The 14,379-nt window shown below is 44.2% G+C and overlaps 1 protein-coding gene and 1 long non-coding RNA gene across 5 annotated transcripts in view; one reads left to right on the forward strand and one right to left on the reverse strand.

Moving 5' to 3' along the window:
* The window catches only part of TMEM233 (transmembrane protein 233), a 39,938-nt gene extending 31,720 nt beyond the window's left edge, over window positions 1-8,218 (forward strand). The window contains exons 3-4 of one of the 3 annotated variants that reach the window (XR_002124742.1): window positions 6,235-6,368; window positions 7,020-8,218. Coding sequence is in view for 1 of the 3 variants with exons in the window: in XM_019649117.1 (XP_019504662.1) it covers window positions 6,235-6,241 (7 nt within the window). In the remaining 2 variants the exon portion in view is untranslated. Of the gene's footprint in view, window positions 1-6,234 lie in introns of all 3 variants that reach the window. The other 2 variants (XR_002124743.1, XM_019649117.1) reach the window with 2 other exon arrangements.
* The window catches only part of LOC109386182 (uncharacterized), a 22,512-nt gene continuing 8,147 nt past the window's right edge, over window positions 15-14,379 (reverse strand). The window contains exons 3-9 of one of the 2 annotated variants that reach the window (XR_002124745.1): window positions 10,160-10,376; window positions 8,380-8,868; window positions 6,000-6,384; window positions 5,548-5,647; window positions 2,747-3,617; window positions 1,290-1,461; window positions 15-216 (exon numbers count right to left, since the gene is read on the reverse strand). This is a non-coding gene — a long non-coding RNA (uncharacterized LOC109386182). Of the gene's footprint in view, window positions 217-1,289; window positions 1,462-2,746; window positions 3,618-5,547; window positions 5,648-5,999; window positions 6,385-8,379; window positions 8,869-10,159; window positions 10,432-14,379 lie in introns of both variants that reach the window. The other variant, XR_002124744.1, reaches the window with a different exon arrangement.

The following is a 14,379-nucleotide window of genomic DNA, read 5'->3' on the forward strand; positions in this document are numbered from 1 at the left end:
AAGACTTGCCTGATGTGTCCCAACTAGTGGTAAAGGCAGGGTTTAAGCCTGGGATATCCGGCTCTGGCAACTGAGTTCTTCACCACAACACCACACCGCTTCTGAGCCAACATGTCCTTTCTGGGACACTCAGTAACAAAGGCCAGCAGATGGCACTTGCCTTGTGGCCACCTCCAGAATTGATTTTTATGGAGGGTGGTATGGTGAGGTTTCAACCTACAAAAAAAACACAACACGTGATGAGTCAGAGCCAAGAGTAACAAAATCAAAAGACCTGAGGAGTCAGGGAACAGACATGGATGAAGCAACCTGGCTGTAGGGCAGTAGGGAGTGGTGAGGACTGTGGTGAATTAGGGACACAATTTGAAGGGAGTAGCCATCCCCCTCTGCTCCAGCCAATTGTTACCACTTAGAATGCAGACCCCATGGGGCCCACCTGTCAAAAGACATTAGAAATGTCTTTTCAAATCTGATTTCTAGATGTTGACAATCAGTTCACATTCTTTAAACATGTGGCGAGGGCCAAAAATAAAAACATACAAAAACCACATCAGCAGCCTGGAGATTATCAACTTGCAGTTTCCGGTGGACAATTTGGCTTTCAAAGATCCGTTTGCCCATGATACATCATCCAAGCAGTTTTATAAGGGACCCAGAAGTCTTCATATATGGGGACTTTGTCCATTCTTAATATTTCTATCTGGAGACAAAGCACTGATGTAAGAGTATATTTACATGCTTGTGACTGAGTTTTTGTTAGTAGTTAGAAAATACAAGAGTGGGCCACCTCGCCATCCTTTTTTCCTAAGAGGGGGGTGTTTCACAGTGGTTAGAATCTGGAGTTCAGCACCAATTTTACCAGGATTCAAACCCCAGCCCTGCCACACAGACCAGCCTGGCAAGTTATTAAACTCTCTGTGCCTCGATGTCCCTATCCACAGACTGAGGACAGAATTCCTTCCCCATCGGTATGGTCAGGTTCCTTTTAGATAAATACCTTTCCCTCCACATGATCAAAGAACACAAAAATGTTTTCCAGAGTTAGAATCCATGGACAAACTCATATTTAAAGCCTTTGTCGTGTGTGTATGTGAGTGTGTGTGTGTGTGTGTGTGTGTGTGTGTGTGTAAGGGAGAGCAAGAAACTAGAGAATGGAATCAATTCTATCTTCTGTTAAGACCAATAACAAGGCCAATTTCTCAGTAATCCTCTGAAATAAAATTCTCCAGCCCCAGGAGGCACTGAATGACCATTCACAGGTTCCGAAACTTTGGGCTGCATACTGTTACCTGGGGAGGTTTAGAGGAAGTTGACATCCAAGCCCTATTTCAATGGATTCCAACTCGTATGTCATAAGTGGGGCCTGAGACTGCATTTTCCACCTCCCTACTCCCATCCTGGGGTGTAGATACAGGTGGTCAGCAGAACACTCTTTGCCAAACGTTGGCACACTTTCTCCCTCTGAAACACAAAAGGAAGAACACACCAACGGTAGCCGGCCGTTAACGGAGTGGTCAGTTTTCATTACATCAGCAACCTCACCACCCCAGTGTGTTATATCTAACTCTGGGCCAAGGAGGGGAATCAGGTTACCACCTCGGAGATGTACCCACAGGGAGGCTATTTTGTAACAAGCCAAGAGGCCCCTACGAGTTCCACAGAGGGCTGGGAAAATCTGACGTTAGAGCTGACCAAGCCCAGAATATGTGAGTTTTCTGAGTTCCATTAAAAAAAAAAAAGTAAGCTATTGTCCTTTTAAAAATCATCAAAGTCCTGCCTTTAAAAAAATTATTCTTTATCAATATCAACAAAACAGTAACCGATCTCCAAGTCCCTGCCTTTCAAAAATTATTTTTAATCCTTATCAAGAAAACTGTGACTGATCTCTTCTCCCCCAAATGATGGAAATCCCAGGTAGTTTATTTTCTTGGAAAGACTCAGGTCATGATAGTTTTTACCCAAAGTCCTAAAAAAGGTCTCATTCATCCTCATTTTACTGGATATCTGTGTAAGACACGTGGTGTCTGTGGAGCAAGGAAAGACAGTTTTGTGACATCAAATCCATAAGAGCTGGGAATCCCTGAACTAAAATATTCAGCTGTTTGGGAAAGAATGCTATGTCGACAGAAGAGATGCAGGCACGCCCCCACTGTGCATTAAAAATGCTTGTCTGTCATTCTTAGAAATAAGAGCCTTCGTGTTCCAAGGTTACTAGACGGAATCAGAAACTTGCAGTCTCTCAGAGTCAGAAAACTCCCTGCTCTCAAGTTGCTAGGGAAAATGGAGAAGCAAATCACACAGAGGTGAAGCATTTACATATTGCAGCCGTCTATTTATCAATCCTAATCATTCAAGTCCCAGCCGCAATCAACATGTCTGCAAGCTGCTACTTTCCGGGGGTGCCCTGAGAATTCACGCAAGGTTAGATTATCCTGATTGTTTCTCAAAGCCTCGGAGCCACCTATGACAGATCAGCTGGGAAGCTTGTAAAAATGCAGATTCTTGGGTCCCGATCAAGCCCCTGAGTAGCCCTGAAATATGCATTATCACAAGCACACTACTGCCCAAAATAGTTCTACGTATCCTAAAGTTGTAGAACCACTGTTCTAGGCTTTGCGTTTAGTGGAGGACATTGTTGCCTGTGCGGACACGTGCCACAAAGCAGGACATTTTTACACTCCTCAGATACCTGGTAGAAGCTTCAATGATTGCTGCTTCCCCTCTACTCCCTAGAAAATTCACATACCTCCCAAGATTCCTCTTCCTTCTCGCCGCATAGTCAAGTTCATGGTTACATATCGATGCTCAGTGGAATTCAGGGGAATTTCCTTAGCCGCAAAACCAGTTGACCATGACAAAGCTTGGGTGTTGAGGGAGACAAGTGTTGTCAGCCACAAAGATGACAAATGACATTCAGTGGGGCTTCATCTCACACGGGGGTGCGGTTATAATGCCAAGGCACAAGGTGAGCTTTGAGTATCATCAGAACTAATTTTGGAAGCACCCACAGGAGGGTACCCCGTTAGAGACTCACACATGCTGCCTTCATCAGCCCAGGAGAGCCCGTGTTCCCTCCAGTGCTGGATAGATAACATTCCTTGGGTTGAGCACCACCTGAAGCCATTAGCCATATGTTCACACATTGGGCGCACGCTCTGAGCTCACATAGAAGGAACAGGAGTCACAGATCCATCCAGGCTCCTGAGCACCGAGCCAGGTGGGGGCCAGGATCTCCGGCTCCATTTAAACAGCTGTTTTTTCCTTTTAGAACACCATGCATAGTTCATTTGCCATGAGTTAAACACACATACTTGTACAATGCAACTCCACTGGATTTACATCTCTGGGTGGTCTTGTAGGTGTCTAGAGAGCCAGGCATGCCCCCACCGTGTATTAAAAGTGCGTGTTTGTCCATCTTGTCATTCTTAGAACTAAGAACCTTCATCTTCCCAGGGTTCCATTAAGGAAGAACTTGACCTCGAAACCAGGTTAAGGGTCCGTCACTTGTCTCCCACTGGCAGGCACGGAATTAGCCGATTATTAACCTGTTCTGCACTCGTAAAGCTTCTGTCTTATCAATGGACAGGAATGAGTCCCCTTTTTGGCCTCAAAGTAACCTTCAATTGCAGCAGGATTGAAAGTAAGCACATATCATCATCAAGGTGGGCAAGACACAAGAAGTTGGCCTTTTTGCGAAAACATAAAAACAAATCCATCTTTTTTTCCTGTATTATGGGCTGGAGTAAGGCTTTCTAAGGATTGGTTTGCACAAGTATGTCTTCAGAGAATTTCTGTGATTCCATGATGAAAAATGGGGAACATTATCTATTTCCAGAAGGTCAGGAGGGCCTCTCTTTGTTGGTTCAGATAAGTTGTAAGAGACATGTCACAGCTAAGTCATCATCAACAATGGAAATATTTTTGCTTTGAAAATGATATAAACTGGTGGACATTGGCAAAGGAATCAGAATAAACATGAAAAACATGTTCCGCCTCCTCCGGGGTAACCAGGGAAACACAAACTAAAGCAACAGTGAAATACTATATACAATATTTTTTGCCTGCCAGATTGAAACAGTTAAAAAGATGGATACTATCAAGGTTGGCAAGAGTGTGAACTGGATACTAATGTTGTTGGTGGAAGAATAGATTGGGACAGACTTTGGGAGGTCAATGTGGTCATATCTATTCAACTTTCGAATCTGTGTCCTCCCACCCAGCAATCCAACATGTTCTCAGTACCTACCCTTCATACGGGGGCACAAAACGGCATGTAAATAGTAGTTCTCTTAGCTACACATTAGAACCACCTGGGGAACTTTCCAAGTATCAATGCCCAGGGCCCAGCCTGGACCAGTTGAATTAGAATCTCCAGGGATGAGGCTGGGCTTTGGTAGGTTTTAGGGGCCCCGAGGTGATCCTAAATGTGTAGCCAGGGCTGAGGACCAAGGATGTGCAGTGATGTGCACTGCAGCTGTGTTTGAAATAGGGGAGGGAAACTTGGAAACAACCTAAATGTCCATCAGTGGGAAAATGGTTAAGGATGCAGTGGTTTATTCCGTGATAGGATGGGGTGCAACACTGCAGTTCAGACATGGACATCTCTCCCCTACTATGGCTTTCTAAGGCCCCACACGATCTGGTTGCTGCTTCTCCATCCTCAGCTCCCAGCGCCCTCCCCTGACTCCTCCGCTTGCACAGCATGGAGTTCTTCTCTCTTCTCTGAGTGACACAAGCATGGTCCTGCCTTTGCACTTTCTGGACCCTCTGCCTAGAATGGTCTTCCTCCTGAAATCCACACAGCTTGTCCCCATCTCTCCTTCAAATGCTTGCTCATGTGTCGACCTGAGCAGAGAGGCGACTGCTGACCCACTGCGCTAGAACAGCACCCGCCACCCACCCTCTTCCTTCTGTCCCCTTATCCAACTTTACTTTTCTTCCTAGTATTTACCATTCCCTGAGAAATTATATATATATTTGTTTATATTAAAAAAGAATTTATATATAAATGTACATGTATATATTTAATATGTAGTTTATATAGATTATATTATACATTTAGATAATATTCATTATAAATTATATATTCATTATAAAGTATATATTCATTATAAATTATATATTCACTATAAATTTATATATTTACATTATATATTTTATAGTTATACAGAGGGTGCCAAAAAATGTATACACATTTTAAGAAAGGGAAAACCTGTGTTAATATATACCGATAACAAAAGATAAATACAGCTCACGTGTGACTTCTGCAATGACAAGAGGTGCTCAAAGTGGTTCCCATCAGCGTCCAGACACTTCTGATGACGGCGAACTACTGCTTGAGCAACGTTGACCAAAGTGTTAACATCGCTTAAAATGTGTATACATTTTTTTTGGCACCCCTGATATATAATACATAATTATAATTTATATTAATATATAATCATAATATTTTATGGTCTGTTTCCTCCTACTGGAATGAAAACGCTGGGAGCATTTTCATTTCATCACTACCCATAATAATGGAACATAACACTTCAGGGTGCTTACTTTGCAGCTAGACCGTCCAGATTTAAATCCAGCCTCTGCCTCTAATAGCTGCATGCCCTTGGGTGCATCTTTTAACCAGCCCATGCCTCAGTTCTCTCACCTGTAAAATGGGGATAAAACAGTACCTATGTCACAGGTCTGTGAAGATTAAATTGTTGTGAAGCACAGTGCCCAGCACATGGTTCTCACTATGTAACTGTTGGGTAGTGTTATCATCACAGCACCTAGAGTAGTGCCTGGCATGTAAGCATTTACTGAATGAATGAATGAATGAATGAATTATGCACACACACACACACATACACACACACCATGGTCCCATTTACGTAAACACACCCACAAGATGAATTTCTAAGTGCATATTTATAGACTTAAATGCAGAGAAAAACATGCCAAATGCTAACAGTGCTACTTAACCATTAAGGAGGAGAATGAGATCCAGAAATGCTCACCAGGCATTTTGCGGCATCTGTATCATTTGGGTTTTTTGCATGTGCCACAGGTGAAATAAAATGTTTCTAAACCCAGTGTTTCTCCACAGTGCTTAGACTCCAAAGGTTGCAGATCTGCTAGTCTACATCGGCATATGTTTCATCAGCGTAACTGCTGTGGCAGAAGGAAACCCTGGGGGAGAAGGCCAGTCCTACCGCCTTTCTCTCATTCTCACTGTCTGTTTGCACCACACAGAGCCTGAGCATCCAGTGGTCAGCCTCAAGCATGGAGGACGGACCTCATCCACACACACCCCAAAGGAGTTTCTGAGGAACGGATGCTCGACTTCCGACTGTGAGATCTTTTCCTCCAGGACTCTCCAGAGGCAGGTCCCTGGCAAATGAACTAAAAAAAAAAAAAAAAGGTCCAAAATGTAGGAAAACCAGGCAGCACAGCCATATCAGCCAGTCATTGATTTAAAAAAGAAAAAAAAAAATCAAGTCTCACTGTTTCAGTTCAGCAAAAGTTTTGTGCCCATTCCTCTTCTCCAGAGGAGAGCCTTGGAAATGTCATTACTTTTAATTGGGGGGTGGGGGGTGGGCAGAGGGATTTTCAGATTTGGGGTGAGAGGGAGGGTCTAGGAAGAGCAATGGATGCTGGTGTTTGCAATGTCAAGTACAAACATTTGCAGCATGTTTAAAGTTGTCTAATAGAGATGAGTTTGTGCATTTTTTCCCGTTTATGTTTACATGTTGCCACTTCCCTTCAATCTTCAGTAGCTCCTCCCCCCTCACCAAAAGCACAGACGCAGAGGCCTTCTGGCCTTTTGTCTCGCTTTGTGGCCGCCTTCCCTCGCTTGCATTCACCTTTGGTCCACTTGACCTCAACTTGACTTTTCACTCAAGCAGATCTGAAACGTACTTTAGTGGTCAGTTCTAGGTACGCAAGCACCTTCCCCATCCCAGTTTTGGGAATAAACTGGCTGTGTTTATGGAATGTGCTTTTTTTCAAACTCTCTCTCTCTTTTTTTTTTTTTCTAGCAAGTCTTTGGTTTTCCTGGATGCCACCTGGAAATGTCACCCATTGTATCTGTTTTCTGTCAAATGTAAACCCTTTAGGTGTGACTGTCCTGGTTTAATGATGCCATTATTCTGCCTGCCCGAGCACGCGAGCCCAGGGTTTCCCAGAATGCAAGACGTACCGCTGGTGGTACACAAGATCATTTTTTAAGTCGTTTACAAACACTGACTCACAAGGAACGTTTCCCCTTCTCTGTCCTTTTTTCAGTCCTGATTACAGCAGGGCGACAGCCTCTGTTTAGTGCTCATATGTCCTTACCACCTTTCTGATACTTGTTTTTCCCTTAACAAAGAAAGAGCTGGCCTCTGGTTCAAAGTCTTCTGTCTCCACAGAATTTAATAACATGGTTTTGTGTTTGCTGTGTTTCTTTTATTAATTACTTTCCATGAATGATTTCCACTTAGGGATTTGGTATAGTATCATTTCTGTTCAAATACATTTACTTAAGAAAAGTGGACTCAAAGAAAAGATCAAATGATTAACACAACAGGTGATATGTATATATGGCCAAAAAAAAAATCAGTTCAAGAATTAATAGTAGAAACACAGTGATAATGAACTTTCCTAAGCAAGAAAAAAGGCAGCTTGTTCTAAGTGCATGAACGTGAGGCTGAGCGTCAAAACACCTGAGTTACAATGCCATTTTTTTTTTTGCCACTAACTATGCAAACTGATTTCAGGCAAGTTTCTTAGCCTCTCTGTGCCTCGAATGTCTTCATCTGGAAAATGGAGATAAGAACACCTGCCTACTTACCTCAGTGTTGCTATGAAAATTAATCGCCATGCTAGATGTGAATGCCCCTGGAGGGAACTTCTAAGTGCTATAAAATACAAAGCATTGTTCTTAGATTATTGTGAATTTCAGGCATTGTTAAAATCCTGGACCCTAGCAAAAAAAAAAATCAGTGTTGATGGACGTCAGATTCCATCTGGCATTTCACCCAGCTGTCCATCACGAGCCAGCCCTTGTCCCAGGAGGACACTGAATCAGGGCCACGAATTCTCAGCACACAGAGATCCTAGCACCATGCCATTAGAGCAGGCCCTGATTTCTGCTTCTGACATCTAGGCTTTTGTTGGTTTGTTTGGCTCCCTGATCTTTGACCCAAATCAAATGCAAAGTGTTGCTGAGAGGCAGAATAAAAATGGTTTTAAGTAAGCCTGTTACCATGGTGTGTCAATTGTATTTTCTTGATGTTCCCAACCTTCTAGAGACTCTCATAACCAACTGGGCTCGCGGATGCCAGCCCCAGCCTGTAGGGGAGACCATAGAGAGGTCGGGGTAGGGGTTAGAGAGACATCAACACGGAGCTAACTTACCGCCTGAAATGCCCTTCTAGGAGGCACTGGAAATGCTGGCCCCACTAAAGTCACTAAGTGAGATAGAGATCTGGGGTCGAGAAGGGGGCTGATTTTTTGCTGGGCCCCCAGGGCCTAGCAGACAGCTTTTATATTGACAAAGTGGAATGACGGTCTTCTCCAGGGCCTCCTGCAAGGCTGAGATTGCTCCTGCTCCTAGAAAAACCAAGAGCATCAGCCAGGGGACTCCTCCAGCAGCCGTGTCAAAAAATGGTGAGAGCAAAAAGTAAGAGTTTACTGGTCCATATAACTGAAAATTCCGGGGACAGCTCCAGGCGTGGCTGGATCTTAGCGTTCAGCATTATGAAGAACTTCAATTTTTTTTTTTCCCAGCTTCAACTTCCTGAGTTCATTTTGGTTTCATCGTGGCACGATGGCTGCCAGGAGCTCCAGGCTTCATCCTACCAGCTTAGCCATGCCTGTGGAAATAAAGTATCTCTTCCCTAATAGCTACAGGAGAAAAAATAAAAAGGTTCAATTGAAAAGAATGTACAATTGATTCAAAATTGGAACCAACCTATCCGAATGGACACCAGCCATTAACAAAGAGGTGTGGCCACCCTTCCAACAGAATTGATGCAGTGGCCAGGGGTGTGCGGTGCCCTCTTTAGTCAGGCCTGGGTCACAATGCAGCCAGTGGAACTCGGCTCCACCCAAACTTTATGGATTGAAGGTGTGGGAAGGGTGGTTTCCCAAAGGAAACCAAAGTGCTTTTACCAGAAGGAAGAGAGACCGACACTGAACAGGGGAAAAAAAACCAAAAAACACCAACCACTGTCCGCATTAAGCATGCTGCTTCTTCCTACGCCTGCCACACAGGACAAAAGTAACCGAATAGCTTTTCAAACAATTTCCCCCTTCTGTTGTCACTCTTGTCTATGTCCTCACTCAACCACTATGGACAGAGCGCCTGTTCACCCGTAGAAACTGGGCTAGGCTTTGGAGGTTCCCAAATGATAAAGACAGACCCCTGGGCAGGGTTCACAGCCAAGCAGGGGAACGGGCACGTACGTAATGAGAAGGAAACACGAGAGCGCTAAGACTGAGGCATGAGCGGTGTCACGCAGTCACTCTGCAGGAGGGAGCACGAGCTGTACCCGAGGTGGGCAGCCCCGGGCAGTGGATTGCCCTGCTCCACCGCTCTGGGCATGGCTAAGGCTGATGTGACTACAGCTCTTGATGTTTGCCCAGTCTTCGCCTACAAGTTATGGGCAGAAGCAGATGCAGACATAAAATCGCTGGCCTCAGCTCCTGTATCAGCAAATTATCTTTGGCGCGCACCAGGACAGCTGCGTTCAGCAAAACAGTATTCTGCATGTATCCTGATACGTAACCTTAGATCTGGGCTTCTAAATATAAGAGACGGTTTTGGGCCACTGACTACAAAAAAAAAAAAAATTTATTCTAAGTCCACATTCATTGGTTACTATCAATCGTTACAAAAATATTCATGGATGTTGAGTATTTGGACCTGGGGAGTTACCCTATAAAAAATAGATCTCTAAATCAAGACATTTTAAATTCTGGTTTGGACAGATACAAAGAGAGGCCTCATCAGGACTACCCAAGTGCCACCCATCATCCCTAGCGAAGCCGCAGAAAGAAGGAATCCCCTTCCCAATAGAGATTGATTTGTTTATTATTTGTTCCAGTAGAGATTTATTTATCAAGGGCAGGAGAGGGAAATACGACAATGCCCTGTGCATTTGGGGGGTCAGGCCTTTGAGTTTCATCTGTGTACCTGTTCCAAAGTACGGATGTGCGGCCAGGTCAAATCTCTGATGGTCCGGTCACAGCAGTCATCCCTTTCCGGTCCGAGTGGACACTTGCCCAGTTCACTCATATACTGGTTCACTGAGGTGCTCTGCCATTTAGTTCTCCAAAGCTGTCTGCTCCTGGCACTGTCACCAAGTGTTGATTCCACCCGGTTGACATGGAATCCTGTGTACAGGGACTCGCTGTGCTTCCGAGAGAGAATGTGGACAGGAACTTGTGAAAGGCCAAATCCTGCCTCTGTAGAGGTAACAAATGGCCTGGCGACCGGCATGAAAGAGGAGCTAACACAGATCCTAACACCCTGTAGGTAAGGTAAATAATATTTCTTGAGCCGCTGCCATAGGCTTCGTATAGGTATCCCTGTGTATTAGTTTCCGATTGATGCTGTAACAAATACTATAAACTCGGTGACTTGAAAACAACCCACACCTATTATCTGACAGTTTGGGAGGTGACCAGTTAGCTCAGTGGGTTAGAGCGTCGTGCTGATGACACCAAGGCTGCCAGTTCGACCCCCACATGGGCCACTGTGAGCTGCGCCCTCCCTAAAAGAATCAACTATGCCATTGTAGCATGAAAGCAATGTGTAACCAATGACCATGGCTGTTCCCCAATAAAAATTTTTTTAAAACGTCTGAAACGGGTCTCACTGGGCCAAAATCAAGATGCCAGCAAGGTTGCATTCCTTTCTGGAGGCTCTAAGGGAGAATATGTTTGCTTGCCTTCCACCTTCTAGGGGATGCCCACATTCCTTGGCTCCCGGTTTCTTCCATCTTTAAAGTCAGCAACGGCCACTGGACTCTTTCCCACATTGCATCTCTCTGGTTCTGACTCTCTTGTCTCCCTCTTCCCTGTTTAAGGACCCTGGTGCTTGCATGGGGTCCACCCAGGATAATCTCCTTATTTTAAAGGCATTTGATTAATAGCCTTAATCCCATCTGCTATCTTAATTCCCCCTTGCCTTCTAACCTAACATATTCACAGGCTCCAGGGATTAATACGGGATATCTTTGGGGGATCATTAGTCTGTCGATGACACACCCTGCTTTCACGTTCATCCCCCTACAGCACACCAAGCACCCTGGGTGATCTCAAAAACTAAACTGAACCACGTTATTCCTCTGCTGAAACCCACCCCACCCACCCAATGCTCCCCCCGCATGCAGTGAAAACCCAAACGTTTAACCATGCCCCACGAAGCCCTACATGATCAAACCCCTGGCTAGGCAGGGGTCTTAGATCTCATCTCCTACCATACCCCTCCCTCCCTCTGCTGTGGCCACACACTGGCCTTCTTGCTGCTGCCCAAACAAGACATAATCAGTCCTGCCTCAGGGCCTTTGTATGTGCTACTTCCTCTGCCCAGAAGCTGCTTCCCAGATTTTCACATGGCTGGTTCTTCCTCTTCCTCTGGGTCTCGGCTTCTCGGAGAGGGCTGACTTAGACCCTGCATCTAAGGCAGCCACCCTTCCCCTAGTCCCTCACTGTCATGTCACCCTGTTTTATTTCCTCTGCACCTAGAAAAGGATGTAGCACATGGCAGATGCTCTCTAACTATTTCTTCAATGAGTAAAAGGCTCTTCTCCCACGGGCCCTTCCCCTAGCTGATGTCCCCGCTTTTGCCGCGTTCATCTTTTTCACCTCGGCCTGCCTGGCACAGAGAAGGTTTTCAGGAGCTATTTGGTGGACATAAGAATGAACAGATATATAGTGAATAAGGGTGTGAAGCAGGGAGAAGTGGGAAAAGAGAGCAGAACCAAGGCTGCTGCATCACCTTGGCCTTGTTTACATTGTTAGCTGGCAGATTTAAACCTGATTTTTAAAGGAAGATGTGACTAACCAAGGTTCGGAGTCCTGTCCCAAAACATTCTCACTTATTCCTTTTTCACTTCTCACTTTAGAAAAAGGAAGTTATGAAAATCCACATACGCTAAAAAGTCCAAGAAGATAGGGACCCGAATGAAACCCAGCTTGTGAGCGGCCTTTCCCCAAGGCCTCCTCTGAGGCTGGGCCGCCCCCTAGTGGAAGCAACGGAGAAAGGCACTTCAGGGTGTCCCTTTGAGGCATGGCAGGCACATTGCTTTGCTTTTTGTAACAACCCTCTGTGTTTGTGTAACTGGATCCAGAAACAACCTGGAGGGAATCTGCAGAACTTTGATAGAGAAAAGAAGCAATAGTTTCCGGAATAACCACCTTACAAGAAAACAGAAATGGAACTACTGCTTTTTAAAGGTCATATTGTGCCCGGCACTGTTCTAATTACTTGGCAAGAACCAACTGAAGATGCTACTATTTATTGTCCACTTTTGATAAACCAGGAAACTGAGGCATGGGAAGGTTAAGTAACTCGCCCAAGGGCCCATAACTAGAAAGTGGTAGAACTAGGATTTGAACCTGCGTAGGCTGGTTCAAGGGCCCCGGCTCCCAACCATGACAGAGCTTGCCCGTAATCACTAGTTCAAAGCACTAAAGTATAGTCTGTTGCTTTTGATCCAGATTTTTGGCTGATTTCCAGAGTAATTTTCAGGCTAGATCACTCTAAGATTCGCTTCCAGCCTTAAAATTCTCAAAAGCAATGTAGATACAATTATTCATGTCTGTTTTTCAGAAACACCAAAGGCAGATAAAATGGTAAAATTCCCAGTGACTGTGGAAGACGAAGGTTGGCTCGGTAGGGCTTACTCTTCGGTCTCTATATTCTGTAATTCTAGACTTAGTAGCTCTTTGCCCCCCAAAAGCTGCTTAACCATTTTTTAAAGTAGGTAACTATAAAAATAATACGATGGCAAATATTATGGCCTGCTAACTGTTAAGCCCTTAAAATGTACTTTCATTCAATTGTCACTAACAACCCTAGACATAAACACTACCATTCGTCTTTGCCTCTGAGGAAACCGAGGCACAGAGAAGTTCAATGATTTGTTCAAGGTCACATAACTGCACAGTGTTAGGATTTGAGCCCAGGCAACTGGATCCTAAAATCCATGTTCTTAATCATTACACTTGACTAACTCCCATAAACCATTAACCGACTCTCATAGTTTATTCATAGCTAAGAGAAAAATAACAAGGCTACTTTTTACACATAATAGAATGAAATGACTTAATTGCCTGATACCCATTTTCCCTAATTAGTTGCAAGCTTGACATAAATTTGTGTGGGCTGAACTTTTGGGACAGATTTGCATTAATTACAACACATTTTCTGTTTGGACTCTTATCAGATATTTAAGAAGCTCTGAGGTCTCACCTCTCTGTCGGAAATTTATTTTTAATAATTGATGTCCATGGAAGAGAAAACAACTGCAGTCCTATTGTTTAAGAATATGAGCTAGGGGTGACCAGTTAGCGTAATTGGTTAGAGCATGGTGCTGATAACACCAAGCTTGCCAGTTTGATCCCCACATGGGCCACTGTGAGCTGCGCCCTCCTTAAAAGAGTCAACTATGCCATTGTAGCATGAAAGCAACGTGTCACCAATGACCATGGCTGTTCCCCAATAAAAATTTTTTTAAAAAAAGAATATGAGCTAATCTGAGTGTATGATTTAGAATGCTCTTGGAGAATCCAATTGACATAAACAGTAAGAGAAGTTACGGCTTCTCATAACGGGAAATTTCAGACTGAGGACAAACTTCACGACTGATTTTCGCCAGCAGATCGTGAAGTCAGCAGAATATGGGTGGCTCTGTTTCTCTTTGATTCTCTCAGTTCTGTTCTCCTTCGTGTAGTATTCTTTGTTCTCAAACCTGCTTCCCTCATGGACGGGGGTAGGGAGTGTGGTAGGGGGGGCCTCAACCTAAAAATTTCCTCACCAATATCCTGGGAGAAGAAAGGTCTCTACCCCAAACCATCAGACACAAGCTCCACTCTTCATTCTCACGGTAACACCTACATCATAGGGCCAGGCCTGAATCCAGGTTGGCACAGGCCCATGCCCGAAACAACCTCTGTAGCAAGAAGGATGGGATTGTCCAGTCAGGACCTGGAGTTGTTCAGTAAATATTAGCTCTTATTAATTTTATTATTTAAAAAAATAAGATTTTTTTTTGTGCCCAGGTAAAGTATAAGCAGAATGATCAATAATGAAAAGTTGGTCCACCTTGCTCATAAATTAACACATGCATAGCAAAACAATGAGATACCATTTTTACTAGTCAAACTTCCAAAATATTTTAGAAATGT

This window comes from Hipposideros armiger, unplaced genomic scaffold, assembly GCF_001890085.2.
Source record: "Hipposideros armiger isolate ML-2016 unplaced genomic scaffold, ASM189008v1 scaffold_129, whole genome shotgun sequence".
Classification (NCBI taxonomy): domain Eukaryota; kingdom Metazoa; phylum Chordata; class Mammalia; order Chiroptera; family Hipposideridae; genus Hipposideros; species Hipposideros armiger.